The 24,932-nt window shown below is 41.5% G+C and overlaps 1 protein-coding gene across 1 annotated transcript in view; it reads right to left on the bottom strand.

The window, feature by feature from the left end:
- Nucleotides 1–2,432: 2,432 nt before the first annotated feature.
- Nucleotides 2,433–24,932, bottom strand: part of LOC105385244 (LIM domain only protein 3) — a 47,129-nt gene continuing 24,629 nt past the window's right edge. Inside the window, exons 2-7 of the mRNA XM_011555593.3 lie at nt 17,068–17,150; nt 9,493–9,724; nt 8,134–8,259; nt 7,481–7,622; nt 5,194–5,367; nt 2,433–3,896 (exon numbers count right to left, since the gene is read on the bottom strand). Coding sequence (XP_011553895.1) covers nt 5,224–5,367; nt 7,481–7,622; nt 8,134–8,259; nt 9,493–9,724; nt 17,068–17,113 — 690 coding nt within the window. The 5' untranslated portion in view covers nt 17,114–17,150 and the 3' untranslated portion in view covers nt 2,433–3,896; nt 5,194–5,223. The remainder of the gene's footprint in view (nt 3,897–5,193; nt 5,368–7,480; nt 7,623–8,133; nt 8,260–9,492; nt 9,725–17,067; nt 17,151–24,932) is intronic.

The raw sequence follows: 24,932 nt of genomic DNA, 5'->3' as shown, positions 1-24,932 counted from the left end.
TTATGGTGAAAATACTAGCAAAGGTCGCCTAAAACCAGAAATAGATTTTGAACTTTGAAGGTTTTTTAATTGAACTTTCTTCTCGATTGGGGTCGATCTATTTCAAAGTTCTCTTGAAGCAACTTCGTCCCGCCCGGTCCGACTCGGAGGGTTACTCTATACTGACGAAAAACGAACGCGCAATCGGCTCGTTTAATACAACGATATAGAATCGTGGCTCGTGCAGCAGTGCTCCGAAGCTTCGTTTTTCGTCATATAGAGTGGCCCCCGGCGGCGACGCGTCACGGCGTGAAAGTCGATTACCGCGGTCATTAGTCACCACTGCGACTAATTAATACAACGTTTTGAATAAAGCCGGATAAGGCGAAGAAAAATCAGAAATTTAATTAAAAAAGTTTAAGTGAGTTTTCACGGGAGAGCGTACGCGGCCGGCTTCCTAACTCGACCAATCCGCGCCGGGGATTCTTTGTACGCTGTTCTGAACGTGATATTAATTGCATGCTACAATTGTACCGACTATTTCTTAAATAAGTTTCAGTAATTATCAAATAAATGTCTCTAATGGTCAGGTTCTCACTTGAGAATGCCAAGTTAAACCCAACTTAAGTTTGGGATGCGCCTCTGGGGTTTGCTGAATTGTCGCTAAGAAATACTTACATATTATTATATGTACCTACTTACCTAGATTTTCTTAAGTGGGAATTTGGCCTAAGCGTGCTAATTGTTCCTATGATTTCAAAATATTGTGAAGGGATCTTCACAAGCAACCAGATAACTCAAGTTAGTTAGGTACTGACATAAGAAATAAACAAACATTGAAACACAACGCAACAAGCGACGAATTATAAACGAACATAGTCACTGTCAATAATTTATGATCCCGAGAGGTCTTGCCCTTCTATTCCTGCATAATGCTACAAGTTTACAATGTCATTAATTGTAAATTATGCATAATCTGACCCCACTTGATCATGCGTGCATTTTATGCTATAAAGTTTCCTGTTCAGCTGTGTAATTAAAGTTACTATGTATAAGTAATTGAAATTGTTGCATTTCTTTTCACGAATTTCCAAACTTCGTAGAAAAATAGTTGTTAACAATGATTCCGACAACCTGTCAGTTTTCTTTATCCTGTTTTTAACACCCAGTATATTCATCAAAGCTTTAATATAAAATAAAACCCAATACCTACTTAGTTAATTCACGGCAGTTTCTTTGTCCTGACGCTGTAACAAAGCTAAGTAACCACAAGAACTAAGCCAAATAAGGGAGAGTAAACATTTCAAGGGCAACGAAACCAGATCGTCCTGTTTTTAACAAACCATACATTGTGGAGAACTGGCGAAATCCCTCTTCGTCGCTTCGAAACACCATTAAGGATGCCTTAAAGGGATTCACACCCTTCATTAGTCAGATTTGGTTCAGCTACTGTGGAGTGAGTGGGCCAGTTGTCGCTTCTTTTAAGACGAGTGTGTGGGTAGGTATAAGCGGTTTAAACGTACGCAACGGACGCATCGCATTCAATGCTCTTTATACAGGGTGTTGCAAAATTGGTATACTAAAATCGATCGCGAATTTTCAAATTCTGATTTCAGTTTCGGGCTTAGATATACCATGCTGCACATGTAGGTTTCGGCTTAGTATACCCTTTTTGCAACACCCTGTATTTATAGAAATACACAAAAATACTTCCACTTCATCGGCATTGCCGACGCCGTTTCTCAGATTCTGTTTGTTCCCATACGTACGATAGGTGGACGCTTACCTTTAACGACGCGTATACATAGGTATACATAGCTGTCAAAATATGCAAGCTGAAGTGGCAGTGGGCTGGTCATATCTGCCGAAGAACCGATAACCGTTGGGGTAGACTAGTTCTCGAGTAGAGACCACGAACAGGCAAACGCAGCGTGGGACGCCCTCCTGCCCGCTGGACTGACGACCTTAGGCGGGTGGCGGGTAGTGGTTGGATGAGGAAGGCCGAGGACCGAGTGTTGTGGCGCTCCTTGGGAGAGGCCTGGACATAGGCCTCTGTGTGTGTGAACGAAATGTGTTTGTTTGTCAATTAGCACTTCGTGTAGCCATTCTTTCACTAGCCTTACGAGGGGATAGGTTCAAAAATGAATCAGGATTAATCTTCTAACATGGCCTCTAGTACGGGATTTTATTGAAAACTAAAAAAGTTTGCGTTTTCTCCTGTCATCTGCATACATTATCTATCAAAAGTTTCCTGTAGAGGCGCCACTTAGTATGTGAGAAAACGTAAACTTTTATAGTTTTCGCCAAACCATCAAACCTGTACTAGACCCCCAAACTGAGCTTTCCTTTGCATGATATATTTAGAAGTTACCGCCCCCGTCATAAAATAATTAACACTAATTTGTGTAAGGCAATTTAATAGGTGGTTTTAAGTAAATGAAATAAAAAACAAGTTTGAATCATTAAATAAATATATTTATTTACACAAGTATAACGATCAAATGATGAAGCGTGTTATGTAATTCTGTCGATTTCGATGAAAGGTTCAAACGTACATATTTTACAATAATTTCGTTCCTAATTACAGTTCAAATTTTTACATATAAATACATCATTTTATAGTAGAAACTTTTATTTTACAGCGTCTTAAAAGTAGGAGAATTATAGCATCTTCTTATACTTACAACTAGATTTAATTTTATTATCTTTTAATAGAAATAACGTATTTAGCACGAGTTTGAATTAAGATCGGATAGAAGTTGTGGTCGTATCCATACTATCCATATCCAAGTGATCCAAGCTATGGCCGAGAAACATAAATATACGCGCAGTTAACAAGTTTATGTCTCTATCATGTTATTAACTAACCATTGCACCTCATCCATGTACCAATATTACTAACTACCCACTATCTACAAACTGAGCGCGACAGACAACACTAGATGGCGACACTCACGCCGCCAACTGAACAAAACACGGCGTCTGTGTAACCACAACTGAACAATTCAACGAAAAAAATCATCTTTGGTACAAATAACATAAAAAAACACTAACCGATCCAAAAAACAGCGCTCAAAGTTCATACCTTGTATGATAACAATAATTATCTTCACTAACTGTACATTTTTCACAACAATGAGATCGAATTCACTTACAATAAACAATAGAATTTAGTGTCTGGACTTGAATCGTTGCATCAGAGAATTTAGGCAACGAATTTGTAAACAACAACTTAAAAAGGAAATATAAATTTACATTAGTGTTATCATTATCACTTTAATTTAAACTGCAGAAGTAAAGATAGAGTGAGACTATTTGCAGATAGCAGCTGGAGTGTGTGCCGGCGCGCTATCTCAAAATGTAAACAAGTTTTCAAATCGTATACATAATGGAAATATCATGTTCTGACACCGGTATCGCAATCCGTCCGGACATTCTAAAGTGCCCACATTATACCCAGAGCTAAAATAAAGCCTGATACACATCTAACCACCGACTCGGAAATAGCCTCAGCCACGTAACCACGCGATAGAGATTTATAGCATTAAGATATTGAAACTTGAAAAAAACATAATAAACTTTGATAACTATGGGATAGGCCTATGTCTAAAAGTGGATGATTACGGGCTGAAGATCAATACAAGGTCATACTTGACTTCGGATTTTAAGTTTTGAAAGCTGTTTATTCATTATTATTTTAATCTTCAGGATTCGGTGGTTAGACATGCATCAGAAGTGTTTAGAGCGAATCATGAATAAGATAATCTTGGCTAGCCGTAAATAAATTCGGTGTAGATTTGTGGTTTAAATTGAAGCTATCGTTATAGTGGAGATGGTGAATGCGTGATGATGAAGTATTGTGGCGCCCGTCAACTCCCGACCGCCTGCGGGCCGCGGCCCTTCTAGTGAGGCTTTACCTGTGGACAAACAAAATTACTTAGACAAGTCCATAATGAAGTTATTGAAGACTGGATACATTCTGCGCTGAATAAATTAAGTAACTAAAAGTAAAATAAAAACAGAATTTTATTTTGACATGCAGGGATTGCAGGGCTTGATTTGTTATTGAGAAGGAAACATCTGTAAAATTTCATCAAATATGAACATTTTGAAGTCGACACTCTAAACTAATTCTTGCCGTTAATTTTAATGCAATATAGAATTCCTTTATCCGATAGGTATTATTGAAAAGTCACGACGCACACGATCACGCGGTCGACAGTTTTATCTCGAGATAACGGAACTGGGCGTCGTATTTTCATCCGGAGCTGCTTACCATAGACCATAAAGTTGGTTTTTGCCGCCCGGACTCCGGACTTTCAAGGCAGTTACGGCAATTTATTAACATGAGCATACATGGAAATGAACCCTTCCCAGGTTTGGAAAGTAGCCAGCTAATGATGAAATTGGTCAGGATGCGTCTATAGAGTTGGCAAGACCACTTTATACGGACTAGTATTATCCCAGTTTTATTGCCACCGATGAGATTGCTTCAGCTTCTTTAACAGATCTCTACATTTTATATTCGTCAATAAAATCAATACGCATTTAATTATTGCGAGACAGAGAGATCATCAGATCAGCAGGAAGTAGACTCTGATTTCGAATCTTTATGCGGTATAGCACCTATTGACCTGTCGAGAAGTTGTAAATGTATGATTTCAAATCCATAAGATAAAGTGACAAGTCAACATGGAGAAAGCGGTTGGTATATGAGATACTCGTATTTAATTAGAACTTCTCCTAACGTCTTCCGATTGATCATTTCAAAGAAACCCTTCAGAAATCTTCAACTAGTTGATACTTATTGCGTAAGGGATTTTGAGTTAGTGATTAGTTATAAATACAACGTCTTCTAACTCATGGATATTGTTATTAAGTCCCATGAATATCATTAACACATCTGAGCTTTTTTGCCACCATAAGGAAGCTGGAGATAATTTTTGCCTATAAACAATCCTTCCTCTTCTTCAAGTGCCTCTCGGTAGTACAAGTAGTGTTGGAGGTTGGCGGTCAGCTCTGCATACTCCTCTCTATTCTTCGCCAAGTGCATCAGCTGTTCTACGCTGGCCACTCCAATCCATTCTCTTATGTTGCGGAGCCACGATTTCCTCCTTCTGCCCACGCATCTTTTCCCCTCTACCCTGCCCATAACAATGACCTGAAGAAGTCGGTATCGATCGTGTCGAGGTAATAAAAATAGTAAATGCTTACCGAAGCGAGAAGTCGGCGCGGCAGTGTCGGTCATCGCGCGGCGTCGCACACGTCGGGGTCGGGCGGGCTGCCGTAGCCGCTGGACGCGTCGTCTGCGCCCGCGCACCCGCCGCCGTCCTTGTCCGCCGCCGCCGCGCCGCCCGCGCACGCTGCGTTGTAGCCGCCGCTTGGGGACTGAGGGGGAGAGAGGGGGGTTAGATTTGATCATTGTTACTGAGCACTTGGAGAGGCATAGGCCGCTTAGGTCCAGCAGAAAGCTTGCAACAGTTTTCTAGCTCAAATTACCTAATGAGGGATGCTTAAACGTTTAAATTGAATGGGTAGACAATAAAAAAACCTTCAGAACCATCTTGTGTAAAGCTCTGCTCAAATTTTGACTATGTAACCTCACGTAAATGGTTTCCATTATTTATATGAAGGACCTGTCTTGTACAACAAAAGCACAAAGCTATATTGAGGAGTAACGAACCAATCTTCCTACCAAGAAAACAACCGATGTAATAAGTAAGGCAAGTTTAATGGTGTAAGCGCAGAAGGGAGCGTAAGACAGTCCACATTAGCGGGCCGTCAGCGGCCGGGAAACGCAATCAAAAAGTCGATTAGAAATGTCGTGCGGTTGAATGGGCTCCTTCAGTCGCGCGACTCATAAAATGAAATAGATTCCCCCACATTCGCATTCCGACAAGCGTTCGTACGAGAAAGATTAATGATCTTATACAAAAGAAACATAATAAAGTACAGATAGAATCTCCCACTAACAGTGTCCTTGTGGGAGTTATTTACTTCGCAGATACGACTTTTTCACGTCGCCTTTATTTGGCATGGGGCGTTTTGAGAAACGAATGGACTCGGGGAGGCCTTCGTCGTAATAAATACGTAATTGCGGGGTAAAAAAGCCATTGCCGTGTACTTTCGTGTAAAGTGTTGTTTTGTTGCTAACAGGCGTGTGTACTGGTAATGAGCGAGTCCGTATTAAATCGATAAATATGTAATGGTGTAAACGGTGGTCTGGGCCGCAGTTTGCGGTGTCGTGACTGAGTAATGAAGTAATGGACACCGGGCGCTGGATGGTCACTTTATGAAATGATATTTCGGTGCCCTACATCGCTAACTACAACTCTATCTGGTTGCATTAAACATGCTGATGCCATGTGTCAGGTCTCCGAAACTTCATAAAGCAAGAGGAGCTATTGTTAATGCTCGCATTGGACCACGTGGCCCACGGCTTATAATACGTGGTCCAATAGCAGCCAGAGGCGCTCTCTGGGCCACGTTGTGGGAACCAGCAATGTGGACAAGACTTGGTAATTGTCGGTCTCGCCAAAGGCCTCTAATTTATGTACAAAGGGATTTTTAAACGGCCTAACAGCTGTCTTTCCGCTTCTAAATGTCATATTAATGAGTGAGCGAAGACGGATCGAAAGACTGTGGTTAGACAAGTTTTTTTGTCCTTCGGATTGTACTTTTATACTTACTTTTAAATAGGTACCTACTGAATGAATTTTAAATATTTCATAGAAACTAAATACGTCATTTCAGAAACCGGAAATAGGACAAAGGCTGCCAATTATAATCTCCGGTGGTAGTCACATGAACCAGTGTATTCTCGTGTGAATATGCTATTAATAATAATCCCTCATATTTAAAATAGACAAGATAGGATCGATATAACCAGTCTAGACTGATTGCAGGCTACGAATAGCGATATGACCTAAAAACATTTAGGACACGAATAGGAACAAATAAATAACTCAATTCTGGTAAAGCAATAACATAATTGTGTCATTATAATAATTTACTATAATTAAGCTTCGTTTGTAAGATTATTGTAAGTAGGTATATACGAGTAGGATATATATAGTTAAGCTTTATTCCTACATGCCGTCGATCTTAGAACGCGAGAGTAGAACGATGCGTTGCAGTATCCCTGAATGAAGTCAGCAGATAGCCTATTCCTGGTGCTCTCATGCTTGACTCTTCTGTCCTACATGAGAAACAACACCTGACCTGCCTTCTAGCCAAATAATTATAGCACTTGGGCCCTCTAGTCTGAGATTACACGTCATTAAGACTTGCCAAACCTCGTATATCTAACAGTTTTTAAGTGATGCGCTTTACAGATTACATTTCTCTGCATAGCCCCACATCACTCCCAACTTTGGTCCTTCAGCCCTTCTCTACCCAATCCCCATAAAGGTGAGTACACACCTGCAGTCCTTCCCTCCCAACCTTGGTCCTCTCATTCTTAAGAATCTTAAGTATATCCCCATAAAGGTCTCGTACACACCTGCAGGCCGCTGACCTGGCGGCGGATGTGCGCCAGGCCGCTCGGGTTGGCGGCCATGCTGGCGAACACCAGCCGCTCCTCGTAGTCGTACTCGCACAGGATCTTGTTGTCGCACAGGTAGAACCTGTCGCCTACGCAAAACCTGTGAGCGGATAGGGAGGCGTTAGAATTGAGTGTGTGCAGCTTCCGCTACACGGGTTCGTTATTGACGTAGGTAAACGTCACTATATCGCGATTCGCCATAATATATACGATGATGTGATTATTGAAACGCACATTAAACAAATTAAACGAGTTTATCAAAGCCGATAACGAAAGATGGTGCAAGGGAATTGGATGTTGTTCATTTGTTTTAAAGATTTTGAGAGTTGTTGGTATTATTTTGTCGAACGGTATAGCATTAGGTCGTGGATGTGATAACTAGCAGCTGAAGGCTTTGCTGTACTAAACGGTATCGGTATAGAAATAAATATGGACACTAGACAGTACAAAATTAAATGTCAACTTTGCAGCTAATGAAGATAAAACGCAGATATTTCCAGCTAATAAATCCGAACGCTCTTTTACAGAAACCTATTAAAATATACCACATGCAAATTGAGACTCAGCTATCGGCAAAGTACCATTTATAGAGCTAATTGCAATTTACGGACCTGTGATTGCACTGTTGGCAGGCGAAGCACTCCAGATGATAGACGAAGCTTTTCGCCCTCATCACCATCTCGAACGCCGGTATCACCTTGTTGCACGCCACACAGTTGCCGGTGGCGCCGAATAACCTGGTAACAATCACAATAATTAATAAAAATAAGTATACATTATGCTCAGAAGGGAGTAGTAATATATGTGGGGACATCTCAGTATCTCACACGCCACCCGAGGCCTAGCTAGGCAGAGCCAGTGTTATGGGTATCGGACAGCTGATATACAAACACCAAATTTTAATACCCGAGTACAATTTATCTATCTTTAAACAAATGAACCCCGGACCTTCGACATGCCAATAATAATAGGTGTACCTAGTGGATAGTGACTCACTAACTACTACACCATTCGGTCGTCGAATTATTACTCATAGTTACAGTAACTAGTTATATTTATTATTATTAATCGTATACCATAAAGCATGGGAAGCAGTAAGGCTTTACGTAAATTGCGATTGAGTGTGGCAAATTGGCTTTATGGCGGTTTCTCACATGCTAGCGGTTGAGGGAAGTCTAATTTAGATTAGGCGGTAAGGCTTGTGGGAATCTATTAGCAGTAAAATATGTTGGTAGTTAATGCTTTTTATGGCTGACCCACATCTCAGATAAGGATCCTAGTAATACAGATGCTATCATAATAATCCCTATTTTTATTAAGTAAGTAAAGTATCCAATAAGATGAACTTGTAGTGGGGGTTAGAACCATTTAAAGAAACATTTTGCAGTATCTTTAACGTTGAAAATTTAATTTCAGCTTTCTAAATACCCACAGGATACCGAAAACTGCAAAACGGGTCGAAATGTCTCAGCGGAAATGCTAAGAAAATTGCAACGACTATTCAACTTACCTTTGCCATTAAAGACCTTTGCCGTACTTGAAACAACTCTATTGACTTTGGTTCCACGCTTGGGGGATTTTAGCTACCGTTTTCGTTCTTAATAAGATGGGTACTAAAATGTTTACTTAAAAATCTACTTGCGATAATAACATCGAATAATAATTACAATAATAAGTGTATAGAAAACATACAGTAGTATGGAAAAGTCATATACGCAGTTCATTTAGTTCAAACTGCATAATTATCTATTTTTCTTGATGAAAACAATCTACTTATGCACGCTGTCATCACCTTCCTCATACTGTTATCTGTCTGTCTCTAAAATCCTTTGACGAAACCCGAATACCTAGTAATGGCAATTCTGGATGAGGAAATTGCATTGTCATCGCTTCTTGGTGAAGGGATAAAGACGTCCTAAATCACAATTAGGTACCACTTGTTTACAATAAAGAAGTCTTAACCAACTCACCTAAGATAATCCCGCTTGCACAGCATCAGATCAGCCTTGTAATAAAGCTTGGACCCCACCTCGCCGAGCCGGCAGTCGCAACAGCCGCATTTCAGGCAGTCCTCGTGCCAGAACCTCTCCATGGCCTTCAGGAGGAACCTCTCCGTGATGACCTTCCCGCATTGTGCGCAGAGCCGCGCGCCGCTCGTGTTGCTGGTGACGCCTAGGGTGTATTTGTTTTCGTCTTGCTGACCTGCGGAGGAGGGATGTGATTAGTGTTGGATTTTAGGGTTCCGTAGATCCTGGCGAAGTAATTTAGGGTTCTGCCGTACGGTACGGAAAGGTAAAAACGGAATCCTTATCACTTTGTAGTCCGTCTGTCTGCCAAGTCATTTTTATATTATCTAGAGTTCGAAGGAATAAGGCAGGAAAGTACTACAATTAAGTGTATGAGTAAATGTATCAAATTGATTTAAAAATCATGTAATTACCTAAATACCTATCTCTTAAATTAAACTGCAGCGGTGCAGCCTGCGGGGAATCCAGTGAATTCGACTCGAAAAACTCGCAATCACTTATGGAATTTTAAACAGAATCTTTGCTCATTGAGTGTCCAATTAAGTCGAGTGAACTTTTCGTTGGAGATTGTTTAACGAAATGCCTTCGGTTTTACTTTCGTCGGAAACAGGTTGGTGTCAGACGTGCAGGAGACGGGTTCTCACGCCTCGATCACGACGGACGTAATGAGGGGAATTACCCGCCGATATCGTTTAACCAATGGCTGTTAGTCTGTAGACACGCTAACCTACTTCTGTTTTCATCACAGAGAGGGATCAGACTAAGTATACAGTTTAGTTCAGATTTCAATGTGTATACTTAATTGGTGGTAGTGGCCCAGTAATCTCGTGGTAGTGGTCCCCGTGCCTCATTACCCAGCCTCTATGGCCGTGCATTGCATGCCTCAAGTAATGTAAAGCCAAGGACAAAGTATTTAAAAGTCCAAGTCGACGGTAATCCCATCAATTATAAAATAACTTTTCCGCTCGCCGTGACTAAAGCCCGGCGAACGTTGATGCCGAAGGAAATTACACAAAAGTTATTTTTGTTTCTAGAAATTAATTAGGTGTAATTATTTAGCCGGCAGGGGACGGCGGTTAATTTAAATTAAAGCTCGAAGTAATGAATTCTTGTTTCGCTGCGCGGCGCGCGGGCAAATTGTTCATAATACGGGGCTCATTACGGCATTACGCGGTGCCGATTGTGTCTGCCGGCAATTGTTATCAATTAATTCAGGCAGAGTCGCGACCGTGACCGTCAACTGACGCCGTCATTAACAAGGGCACCCTGTATACCCCTCTCCCCTGTACCCTACCCCCTCTCCCCTGTAATCTAATTACCACTATTACTTACACCATCTTAATAACCATCTTTATGTTCCCGTCGCTGCTCCCAATGATAACACACTGGTTATTACAAAACCACCAAGTTATTACCCCGATTGTTTATACGAACCTTATCTGAAGAAAAACAGATCCCGTATCGAATCGCGATGGGAGTATAATTTAATTGGTGGCAGAAGCAAACAATCTGTATCAATTTATCGGCGTACACTGTCAATATAATAGTGCTTACGTCAGACCAATCAAGGAGGCAATTGACGGGGAATACTCGTAACTAGCTGGACGTGATGTCCGTTCACGTTACACTTTACTGGAGGGTCACTCTATACTCTATACTGACGAAAAGCGAATGAACGAGAGGTGTCGTACAATCGGCACGTTTAATACGACGAGATAGGGTCGAGGCTTAGTTATTCGTCTTAAAGAGTGACCCCCTCTGCCCTGTTTAATGAATGACAAATAAAAATGGACCGTATCGTAAGTTGCAGAAGACGCTAAGCTCAGAGGTCAACTCATTCGTCGCAGCAACTCATCCCGATCGATCACGCGAGATAGATCGCGGCGACAATAAACTTAATTGGACGATATTAATGACAGCTCGTTAATAATAAATAATAATAAAATAATAAAGATGACGTACGGCCTCCGGCGTTGCAATTAGAGGCCCAGCGGGACGCGTCCAGAGATACTCACGGCGATAAATACGACAAATTATCGTATTAATTGTCGGGTCTTAGATATCTTACACCACGCAATTTATACTATTGCTGTTGCGAGACTGCAGTCTGCCGTTTACTGCCTCGACTGTAAGGATTTCTTCTCTCGTGCCATTTACACCGACGTATAAATTACCAGCACGACGCTGACAAACAACTCAACTGTAACCTTTAAGTGGCTATCAGCATACGATCATAAAACTAAAACAGATTTCTCGTAACGAAATCGAGTGGGTAATATATGGTAATTATCGCGTAATTCGCCGCTGAAAGTTAATCGATTCACGGCCGTTTTCCTTATTAATCAGTACCTGTGTTCTCGGAATATGCGCGCGGGTGTTTTCTCGGAGAGGCGATGCTCAGCGCGTACGCGCCGCGTTGCAAGAATGTGGCGTATTTTTTCTCGCACTCTTTACCGCGACGTTTATCCATTTGTGGCCGCGCATGCTCTTAATGGGGTAATTATGGAGCTCTGAGCACGCCGCCATGCCTCTAATGGCCGATAATATCGATCGAACGTCTTTAAATAGTCAGCGAATATCCCACTATGTCAGCAGCGCGACGTCCGGTCTCATAATGACCAATTTGTATCCACGTGACGCAAACACATTCCTGGGTCCCCTTATGGAAGCAATCTTGTTATTGTCTCTAATATCGTGGCCGGTACATAAATATCGGAGGCGGCGGAATTATTTTCATTTTATTACCGCACGGGAATTTGATAGAGACTTGGCTACCGAGCTGCTCGTATTAATTTCGCGAACACAGCCGGCGGCCGGCGGCCAACGTATTAAGGCGCCGAAATGAAAAGAAACCCGGAAATGGATGAAAAGTAATTTATTTTGGCGCGACAATGTTGCGGCATGTATCGCACGTACCTACGGCAAGGCGTCGGAAGCGCAGCCTCCCCGCACCCCGCTCTACTTAAAATTAATTTTCTAATTTCGCCTCGAAATTACTTCTAAACACGGGATCTAAATGGAATCTGTAATGGTCTTTTGTTCCGAAAATCCGTTCACTGAAACTCGTTTAGAGTTCCGACTATGTGTGAGTGGGGAAGTTATCTATTCATATTCACACTTCACATCATAGCGTTGATTAGAATCTGTTGGGGAATTAATTAAAATTTTCTAACTAGTTCATAACATTTACATTTCCTCGTGAGAGCGTGAATATTTTTGCAATATTTTAGCGCATTTTGATGATGCATAGCATAGTGTGTTATAATTCGACGGTCGAATGGCGTAGTGGTTAGTGGCCCTGACTGCTATGCCGAAGGTCCCGGGTTCGATCCCCGGCTGGGGCAGATATTTGTTTAGACAGATATTTGTACTCGGGTCTTGGGTGTTGATATTTATATTTAATATCTATCTATCTATGTATTTGTGTAGATATATCAGCTGTCCGATACCCATAACACAGGCTCTGCCTAGCTTGGGGTCGGATGGCCGTGTGTGAGATGTCCCCACATATTTATTTATTTATTATTTATTTATTTATAATATATACAGTGTACGTAGCCATGTAGAGACAACACAAGGCACACAAGGTAACATTCCTCTGATTCAATTAAACGGCAGGTTATTGTAATGCGCCCGCATCGCAGGAACGATCGCTCCAACAATTTACAGTCAGTGCTTTTCACAATTAACGTCGACTCTTGACGCATAACTGTGCAATATTATCGCGTTTTAAATGTGGATCGCCGCCCCGAGCTGTGTTTCTGTTTTTTGCCGTAAAAACTAGAATTGTATGACTAATGTAATGTGCTTAGGTAATTTATGATGGCAGTACCAAGCTACCAAGCAATACTCCATCAAAGTACTTGTACTAATTATGAAAAGTTATGCATTTATTTGATTACATGCAGGCTGTATAAACATGTATGATTATAATCAATTTCATAAAAAGATTAGCATTCTAATGTGATAAGCATCGCGCACCAAATTACCTGTTTATATTCTATAGAGCAACTGTAATGGATTTGTATAATTACTGCGGTTGCATGTAATAGGCTCGGCCGGAATAGTTAACTAAATTCACCGAATTAGTTCAGTTGTGCAATGAAATTGATACTAATATTAACTGCCAAATATGGATAAGCAAATGTTGGGTTCTATCAGATATTGAGGACAATGCAACGAAAATTAATTAAATTAGATCATATTGAATGGTTATATTTCAAATTAGATTAATGCAGATTTATATCCTTCGCGTCGTATCATGAAACTAAGAAGGAATCCAAATGAAAAAAACGTTAAACAGTTTACTAATTTAATTCTAAACGCGATTTTTGAGGCCAAATCTGTCTTTGTGCCCACTTCTGGTAAAAGTACTTAAGTATTTAGACTCAACAATACAAGGTGAACTCCAACAAAAATAATAAAAAAACCGTAGGCTCGTAAGGAAACTTGTTCAGTTTACCCACTTAATCAACAGTTAAATTTTTCGGATATATGCAATTTATAACTTTAACCTATATAAGAGAGATACAAGCTTTTTAAATAAACTTCTAAACAAGTGCCCGCGTCCCATCCCTAGGGCTCCACTGTGTACCCAGCGGCCCCGGTCACTCATTAAACATAGCTGATTGTGTCGTTACGATGTATCCATTATGCGGGCTGTAATTAGATTTAACCAAATGCGGGCTTTTGCATTAATAATGGCGACCGCGCATAAAAACGCACAGGATGCAGCCTAATTGCTCCGTAATTCGAGCAGCGAGGTGGATGTCGGCGAATAATTAAAATGCTTAATTAATTATTTCGTTATATGAAATATACGTTGATGATGACTGTCTTTATACGACATCCTGATTCTGAATAACTTTTCTTATACTATAGATGTAATTGTATATATTGATGTGACTTTCAAAACATTATTATTTCAATGGTTTACTATAAAGTTACAACAATAATAATGCATGCAGCTTTTAGGCGCCATGTGAGTGCAACAACACCGCCCCGCGCATCCGCCCGCCCCGGCCGCCCGCCCTCGGCTAACATTTCCGTTATTAAAAAAGTACGAGACTTTGTCATCAGAGAAGTTAGTTTTTTTTAATTAAAATTATGAAATTGATATTGCCTTCACGGCGCGCCCGACTCGCAACCTTGTCAAAGTTTAAATTAATTTTTGAATAAGCCTAATGGCAATGGTAAATTTATTATTTGTAAGGAACAAGATTGCTATTCGAGCAATTATGATTCCAATTATGGGCGATGGATTAGAGTTTAGAGGGTAATTGTTGTTGTCAGGTTAAACGTTTTCTTTCGAAACAATAAAATTTGCCGGAAGTAAAAAGTTTTCTGAAAATCCGTTCCGTATAAACTTTTCCATATGTAGGTAAGTTAACTTACCTATACATAACTATAATACTTTTTTATTCGAAGTTCCTAGTGTTGTTTTAATTAACCTAATATTGTAACAAGTATTAAAAAGTATAAAATATTCATTTATTGATGTACCATTAAGCATACAAATCTATAAAATGATCGTTTTATGTAAAATAGCAGTGTTTTAAATGGCTTTATGCTAAATTTGTTTTGAAACACACGTAGAAGGCAATGTTTAGTTGTTTAGCTTTGCCATGAAAATTTTCCAAAGACGATTAATCAATAAAAAATAATCTTTATTCGGAAACATGGCCACACCCCTTGTTTACGAAAATGTTATGAATAATAAAGTGAAATTAGCAACAACAATATTCGATTGTGTAAGTTAATTAAAATGGAGAATTAGCGAGCGTATCATAAATAATACCGTGAGAGGCGTGCGGGGGGCGCGGGGGCGGCGCGGGGAGCGGGGCCGACAGACATAAGTGGGCAATAAAGTTCAGCCAATTTGGAGATTCGCATCTGGAGGCTCCTATTAAAGCCCGAAAGTTAGTCCTTTTCATCCATCACTCGTAATACGTGTGTGAGTTATTGTATGAAAAATTGGAGAATAAATTGAGTCGCTGCAGCGGCGGCGAGACATAAATCCCAACTGAGCCCTCAATATTGTTTTAAAGGGGAACTGGCCATAAATTTTATCAGGGCCGCCCAAGCCGCGGCCCGCCGCCCGCCCGCCCGCGGCCCGCCGCCCGCCCGCCCGCGGCCCGCGTGCAATTTTCCGCTGTTGCTTGTGCATTCGCCGCTCGTGTGTATTCCATTCCTCCAGAAATTGAAATCTTCCCCATGACTAAGTAGCTGCAACTCACACTCGGAGCTGACTATCGAATCACGTATTTTGATTTGCCGAAATTATTTAATGGAATTCGATCGAATTAGATTCTCAATTTAGTAATGTGCGCGGCGCCGCCGGGTAAGAGGCCATTCGATTTTCCATCACGTCGGATAGCTTAATAGCGTAATGTAACAACGTAAAATACGATTTTGATTACGATAAGGCTCGTGAAGTGCTGCAAGGCCGGAGGACGAAGCAGGGACACAATAGGGGACCGATAATGCTGAAATAACTTGAACAGCCATATTAAATTACGGCATTTTTGTTATCAGACAAATATGTGTCGCGATCCGGGCCTCAGTGTGCTGTAATTTTCATGGCTCACTTCAGCCGCCTCGTTATGAATGTTACAGTGCGCGCTATCTATTTAGCTTTTATGGGCAGATTTGGCCATCGCGGCTGCTTGTACAGTGAACGAAACTTTATGTGAAACTTGCAATTCAATTTGAGCTCTTACGGTACACGGATTAAGAACGTTACATAGACAAAGTGTTATGCTAGTGAGGCACCCTCTGTACAACGCGGTCTCCTCATAACGACCCAAGATTACAATGTAGGGACACAATAAAAAATCGCTTATTTTTATCAATACGATCGGACGTTGGACATTTCGCATAAATGTGATATTGCAATCCCCGTCCCCTTTTTAATATCGCGACGGACTTGTGTACGGTTTATGGGCCAACCCTTTTCCAGTTTTATTCGGGCTGTTTGTCCTAATATGAAAAATTTATGTCAGCATAGCGGGGCACTGCTTGCCTGTGTATTGCTTGATTTATGTGTGAGCCGCGCTGCACGACTACATTGGCTGTGTTTAAGCGTTTTTAATTGTTTCGCTGTAATTAGGTACTTGTACGTGAATCTTATTTATTTGGGTGGTACCTACATGTATATGTAAATACCAACCACCCTAAATAACAAGACTTGCTGGTCTAAACACAGGCACATACAACTCTTGCTGCTACAGTAGTCTTCTCTCCACCAATATCGTAAGCTGTCTCGATGAGAAATACTCAATTTGCTAATATATTTTAGTACGGTCTGTGGAAATGAGCCTTTTCGAGTGACGAAGGTTAACTATAAGTTCTATTTTGTTATACAATGTGTGGTGCACCGTGGACACTAAGCTATTTTGTCTGGCTAATCCAAACGTAGTGTTGTTTTTTCTATGGCTAATCCTTTCAACACAGTGACAAACCCTAGACGCGCCTAGCTTTTATCACCACCACGTAAGAAGAAGAAGCTGAGTGACTCACTGGTGGCGGTGTCAGGCTTGTGCATCGCAGGCGGGTCTCGGATCATGGCGGCGGTCACGCGAGCATCGCACTCCGGACGATATCTGAAACAACATCGCACAACGTTAGTGACGTCATTATGCGATACAGTATACACTGGCTATTGACTGATACAGTATACGTCCAAGGATCGGATAACAGGCTAACAAATGTATGCTCTAACCAGCCTCTAACTGATACCTGAACCTAGCATCTTATATGTATACATAGATATACGGCAGTCTATATTACTTAAAATTTTATAGATAATAAATAAGGATCCGAAAGTATCGAATTGTACTTTAAAGTTTATTGTAAAGTGTAAAGGTGCAACTTGGGCCGCACACCGCCCACAGCTCTGTATCTACAATATTCCCGTAACAACAGAGATAGCCGTCCAATTTCACGTTCAAAGAGTAGTGAGTAAAAGCCCAGGCTAGAGGGACGGCGGCACACGTCTCCCAAACCTCATTAGAATAAACGATATCCCCTTCTTACGTCCACTCCATACGAGACCTTATTACTCCGACAAACTGCCGTCAAACGGTCTCCCACGCCGCCCAATCAAATACCAACCTAAACCACCTGCGCGAAACGACGCTTTTCCTATGACTCTATTATTTCTACGTAACCCCGCGCGATTTTCCGCTGTGAGGCACAGGTTTAGAGTTGTATTTCAAACGGGGGGCTAGAGAAACAGACGCGCCATCAGTGCTAGATTCTTTGAAGGTTGAAACGTCCATACAAAGCTGTAAATTGAAACCCGAGGGAGGCACTAGCAACTCTGCGACTGCATTCCGTGGTTTTTAGCATACTGACCTAATCTGGCGGCTGATACAGATCGCTGTCACTAAATAGGTGTCACATTCTCTTCTCTACATGGTGCTACATGTGCTGCTAATATGAGCCAGCCCGTTCAAAACATTCCTCGCCTAATACGAACATTAAACAAAGCGTGAATAAAGGGCAGCGTAATACGCTGTTAACGTCCACAATTAACCCTAGAATCATTGTCTTTGGGTCCTTTGTCGCTCTGAAAGTGTTAATACACGCAGAGACACCATTATGAAATCCCGCAAAACAAAGTCTGTTCGACAAAGGCGTAAAAAGCTGCCTATTTCATGGTCGTTAGCGTAGTTCTGAGTTTGGGACTGCCTAACGAGGGCCATAAAAGGAGAAGCTCGTTCCACGACTGCATTCAGGCTCTGTGAGCTAACTGCCTATAGATCTATAATGGCCGAATGACGGACCTTGAGAGCCGAACTTCTTTGGGCAATTAGTGGCTTTTATTCGCTCATCGGTCGCACCGCCGGTCGTCGGTCGTGCAGTCAGGAAATTCTATTGGATTTTAGACGACGTAAGAAAGATAGAATAAGAGATAAAAAATTGTAATTAGAGCATGTAATAGATATAAGATTGCTATAAATACGTCGCAAGTCCACTCTCGTCATGCCATCTTGTTTTTTCATCCGTTTTTATAGTGGTTTTGTTTCATCCTCACCCATATCGCATTAATATTAACGCGATCCGTGATCAAACGCTGTAAAATGTAACACTTTTTATATTAATGAGGATTTAGATGAACGCGCGAATGTTGCGTATCGATGTTATTAAACTATAAAAAAAAGATTGCCTCGTAAACTATAATAATAATAATAATAATAATACATTTATTTTCAGATAACAAGATCCATAGTACATGCAATGTCAATCAAATTAAAAATAAAATTATAATTAAAAATTAAAATTAGATCACAATAAATCAATAAATTAATTAAAATTACATCACAATAAATCACAATTAGTATAATTCATACAGTATATTAATCTATATCGGATCAATTCTATTTAACTATATTTAAAACAAAATAAAAATAAATAAATAAACAATGTCACATTAATAAATAATAAGGATAAATTGTGTAAAATATAAATTGAATTGATAAAAAATAAAATATTAAATACAATTGATCCGAATAAAACAATATAGCATGTCAGGGTAACGTAGCTATGGGACGACTCGACTTCCCACATACTGTAAGTGTACCAATAATGACACTTACCCAGTGCTTCAGTATTGGGCCATCGAGCCGCCCCGCGATGACTGCTAGGATGTTGTTGGTGCTGCCGCGCACTCTGCTCAGCAATGAGGCCGTCCTTTTTCTGACAATGGCATGGAAGCCGTCCACGCGCGCCTCCGCGAACATGCCCGACGCACTACAGTGTCGCGGCAGCCCCAGCAACATCCTAAAGGCGTTATTGTACTGGACGCGCAGGGAATTGATAGCCCTTTGCGTGTAGTTGACCCACAGGCTACACGTGTAAAAAGATTGGCAATATGCCCTAAATAGGGTGACCTTTACCTCTCTTGTACAGCGTGCAAACCTGCGGGCCAACATATTGGCACGGACTGCCAACGCCCTACGCTCCCGCTCAATGTCCTCATCATCCTTAAGGTCATCTGTCACAATGTGCCCAAGGTACTTAAATCTAGTTACGCGATTCAGTTCATTTTTACATAATAAAAAAGACGGTATCTCCTGAGGTAACTTATTTTCAGTTTTAAAAATCATTATCTCACTTTTTGTTACATTGTACTTGAGACCATGTTTTTCCGCGTACTGTTCACAGGCTCCAAGTAGCTTCACTAACCCACCTGTCGACGGACTCAGCAGCACCATGTCGTCTGCATAACTGAAATTGTTGCAGCTTTTGCCGTCAACATAACACTATACTAAACTATATTGTTTAGTCATTCATAATACATTTCGATATCTGCCGAAACGCGCGTGTAAAATAAAAATAAAAAGCTGGATCCGCCATCAAACTGGAGCGGAATGAAAAAAATTGCTTTTACAACCGCATCGAATCCCCATCAGCACCTGTTACAAAGGCGGCTATCAAATTACCCGCGACACCGCCGGCACATCTCCCTCCATAAATACCTACGATATTCGTTATGCATTTCTCATATTCATGAATCCGTTTTATTAGCTACAATAAAATATGAATATCTCAGAATGGATACGAGAGAGCGGGCCAATCTAATATGGATTGCTCTGCGCTGGATCCGCTCTGCTGAGGAGGGGGGGTGGTCGCCAGATGTGCTCGCCACACGGCTCCGCGCCTTCCACATGCTAATGAGAAGAACATCTTAGACACCCCTGAACAATGATGCTTGGAAGTAAGCGTCCACCTTGCGACATTGTGTCGCGCATTCAGTACCTATTCTTTCTGTAGAAATTAACACAAGTCCACTTCATGGGCACTTATGAAAATCGGTTTGGTCCAATACGTACGATGCCGATAAATAGACACTTACCTTTACAGAATATCGTGAAAACACAAAAGAAATCTAAGTCCCACCACGTGCTGACGGCTCGGCGGAGCAACAATCAGTCAGCTGACGCGCCCACAATGAGCGGTCCGCGAGGCGGGAGGCCGACAAAGCGCCGATTGTCCCGCACTCTCGCACTAAAACACCAATCTAAAGGCTCTGTCACACTAAACCAGCCGCAGAAAAGGGCAGCTCCTCCGTCGACGTGTCAAAAATTCAACAGAGTGCCGGGATAAGTGGAATGGATGGCGGCGGCGAGGGACCGGATAAAATATTCTACGTCAAATCGTACGTCAGCGGCTCCCGACTTGTTCCCGCTCAGAAGTCTCTTATTTATCCTCGGCGATGTCAGCCGCAGTATTCTTTGTACCACCAATTTATTAGGTTTTATAATGGGGGTACTCCGAACTTAGCGCCATATAGCGCAGGCTTAGTGGGAGCGGGAATTTATGGGCAGGTTGTAACTCTGTCGATGCTTTTAGCATCGGATGATGGTGCGAACCCATATGTGTGTAGGGCTGAAGCAAAGCCCATTAGACGTAATATAGTCACTAATAATGTGGCAACCCTTGTCCACATTAGGTACCTACCGGTCAGAACGCATTAAAACTAACTCGCGAGAAGAGAAATCCATTAGAGGTATTCGGAGTAATTTAGGGCGCGACGGAAGCCCATTTAGGCATTATTGGGGTGGCTAGTGGCGGCCGTGTCTGCGTTATGATTGTGTTATCGACGCGATCAATTAGGCAACGTTACGTTAAAATTCACCGCAGCCATCTATTACGTGAACAAGCGGTTGCAGTAGCTTAGTGTGGATGAGACTTTTAAAAATATAACTTTTTACTTCAAATTTGTTTGCGCACAAATAATTATTGTGGTGCTTAAATAACTATAAAGTATATTTATACAGGTTCACGTAATAAAAACAACTTTTAATAGTGACGAAAACCGTAAAAAAATTCACAAAATAAAAACACAAGTCCGTGTGGACAATTACGCCGGCTCCATACGTTGGCCCCAACGCAGGTCCCAACGCTACTCGTCCAACGTATGGATCTAGAAAATTGCATTGGCCCCAACGTTGGGGCGAGCGTTGGTAGTTGGCCGTCTTGTGTCGGTTTTATCAAAGGAATCTGCGCCAACGCTGGCAGTCACGCCCACACGTTGGCGCTTTGCTCAGTGCTCTTGCAACATGCAACGAGTGCGGACGTCAAGCGAGAATGGATTTCTCATCCACAAAATCATCACCTTTATGGAAAAATTAAAAAGTTACAGATTTTATTGAACTTAACAACAAGCACATCCAATAATATGAGATGAAACTCGAAAGGAACATAAAAATCAAAATGTATTAGCTGATGCATGCGCAGCATTCAACAGAAGATGGGCATGATCTTCTCAATTGAAGATTCAAAAAAGCGGGAATCATTAATGAGCACATATTTATCGCCTCAGAGCAGTTAAGATTTCTGTATCGGACATCTTTACGTTGGCCCTGCCGGGACACAACTAGTTTATTAGCCAACGTATGTACGCCTCACCCAATTTGCAGTCCAACGTTGGTACGAGCGTTGGGGCCAACGTATGGAGCCGGCCTTATAGATAGTCAAATGCAACGTCTATGAAACAACCCGATCACCCGGCGAGATCAAAGCGGCCCGACTCCGCTAATAGAGTTCATTATTCACCGGCAGCGAGCAATTAAAGCCCCACTAATCAATCTCAAACTTCACGACAGAACTCTAATCAAGAAAACTCCTACCCCGTGAAAGCTCCTAACAAAATTTAACTTAATTAAAAATGTAAATGAAATTCCTTGGCGCTTCCACAAGCAGCTAGCGCGCTGGGGCATTTGATTGCAGCTAAAAGGTTTGGGATTAGTGCGCGAGAGAGCTTTCAGTGCATTTGTAGAGCTTTTAAGTGGGAAGCTTTCGCTTAAGATACTTACAATGTAAATGTGCCTTGAAAGTGTACTGTATCAATTATAAAGCAATAATGCCACCCTTTTAGGTTTTAAATGCGTGCAAAGCCATTAGTGGGGATTACGCTGAGTGCATGTTGTGTAGTTAATTAATAATGAGGCAGAGCCGGTAGAGATAAGCAGCTATTCAATTAGGGATGGATAAATGGGAGCTTTTATATGAATGGTAAAAATGACCAGGAAGGGTCTATGATCATTATTCCGCTTCCACTAACTACAACAAATCGTTTTTTGAATACAAATTATCTCGTTTCACTAGATTCTGATGTCGCTATCCGCATCCCATTGCGATTCTGAAGCGAAGGGGTTGGGGTGGGGGAAGGTCCGGCGAAGGAAGTTCGGTGTCCGGAAATAAACCGTCCGTAAAATTGACAATTCCGAGAGTCCGGGAGCCGCGCGGCCGACGGCACCGGACCGGCGCGGACGGTGCCGTCGCGACATCGTCACTCGTCTCGCGAGTTGTCATCGCATGCCGATTACACAACGCAGTTAAATAAACCCGACGAAACAGGGAGGTCACTCTCTAAGACGAAAAACGAAGTTTCGTAGCGCTACTGCGTTAAGCACGACTCTATCTCGTTGTATTAAACATGCCGATTGCACGACAGCTCTATGATAGAGTAACCCTCCAGAGGTCCGATCGCGCACATCAGCGCGGCGCATGCCATCTGGCGGCGCGCCAACGCAATCACTGTTATTCACTACTCAGCGAACAATGCTGCACATTACACTCCATTGATCTGAGCCATTGCGTGCATTCGTAACAAAATAATAATTGGCACGTCTTACGCCCGCTTGGGGCGGCGGAGAGTCGAGAAGAAATTGGGTTAGGTGCAAGATGTTTTGATGTACAGCAGAGAGAAAGAACGGCGGCGTAGCGCTCCCAAAGTGGAAGTCAGTAGTCCAAACGGAACGATTTTTGAGGTGTTTTGTAAGCATATGGGCAATCTATAATAACATATCAGTGGTGAGATGAGCCTGGAGGTGATAGCGCACGCAGCCGCGAGCTCGCACAAACCTTATTACCCGGACGCGTTCTTCCGGCGGCCGGATAATGAACCGGACCGCTCGCACCCTCGCGTTTTGAACTGCGATGATCGCGACGTTCATCCGTGAAATTGATTCTCGAGAAAAGACGAAAAGATAAATAAAAACGAAATAGGAAAACACAAGCTAAGATTTGGCGTGAAATTGTTTTTCAGCGGCGCCCGGCGCGGCCGGCCGGGAATTTCCCAATTACAGCCGGCGAATGTTCTTCATTATGTAATTCCTGAAGACAGGATGCGAAACTCATTATGGAACGTAATCTTTCACGACATTGATGAAATGATTTCACAGAATTGTCCATAATAGATTATTATAGGGAAAGTGCTCAAAAGTCGCAATTAAAATGATGATCTAATACTAAAGATGGTTTGATGAGGGATGTAAAAAAACATAACACTAAAAAACTTCGATACTAATCGCTAGAATCATCACTTTTATGTTAAAATACCTACACAGAGACAGTAGAAGAGACACAGCCATCAAATCTCGTAATGTCATATCGATGTAAGGATATGGCCCGATTTAGGATACGTTAAAAACAGTGTGACATCTCATCAACTACGTGATCCATTTGCCGAAGTAAGAAGCAATCTCATTCAATATCGAAGAGTACCGCCCCCGCTAGGGTTGCCACTCCACGATACAAAGTACCACCGACTCATGGAAACCAATAAAACTTTACATTCTTCTTTAACTACTTTCCCGTAGTTATCAATGCGTTATAGGAAATGGGGCATAAATATACAATGGCTTATAGTTCGCAATTTATAGCCACTTTATTGCGGGTACCTGCCGCAATTATTCAAATGCGAATACCTAGTTAAGTACAACAACTAGGTATTAACATTAACCTGAAAACGAAATTGAGTTGTATCTGAGAAGTTATAGAACGTCGTCGTCGTAACGGGAATTGAATTCGTAGAGCGGGGCTATTTATTTTGTGTCATTGACAGCCCTATTCGCGAGTGTAGCTCTCCCGATTGTATTAGATTCGGGTGCCCTTTTATACATATCGTTCTTTTGCTTACGAAGAGTGGATACTCCCTCTGGACAATGTCGGCATGATAGATGACTTTTTCACATTAAACGTAATGGACAAGCGTTTGTTGAGGCTAATGAAAATGTTACATTAGTTGAAGTTAAGTGCGCTTCTTGTATTGACAATAAGATGTATAACTTATACTTAGTGGGTGCCACGAAGTAATGACAAAGAGTACTTATGAAACTTTGAAACAAAGGGTCAATAAATATGGGACAGAAATACGTAATGATTTGGTTGTAAGATGTTTTTTTTTCATATTTACGTTAAGTACTTACATAATTTTAGTTGACTTTTCCATTGATGCTTTGATAATTACCAGGTTAACTTTTTAGGTCTAGTACAAAAAAAACAGAGATACCTTACAAACCAACTCCACGAAACTCGTAATATTATCCACACCATTCCAAAGGTTATCATGCAATAAAGCTAGTAGGTACAAA

Source organism: Plutella xylostella, chromosome 13, assembly GCF_932276165.1.
Source record: "Plutella xylostella chromosome 13, ilPluXylo3.1, whole genome shotgun sequence".
Classification (NCBI taxonomy): Eukaryota; Metazoa; Arthropoda; class Insecta; order Lepidoptera; family Plutellidae; genus Plutella; species Plutella xylostella.
Note: the sequence above shows the minus strand (reverse complement) of the source record. Positions and strands in the feature narration are given on the sequence as shown.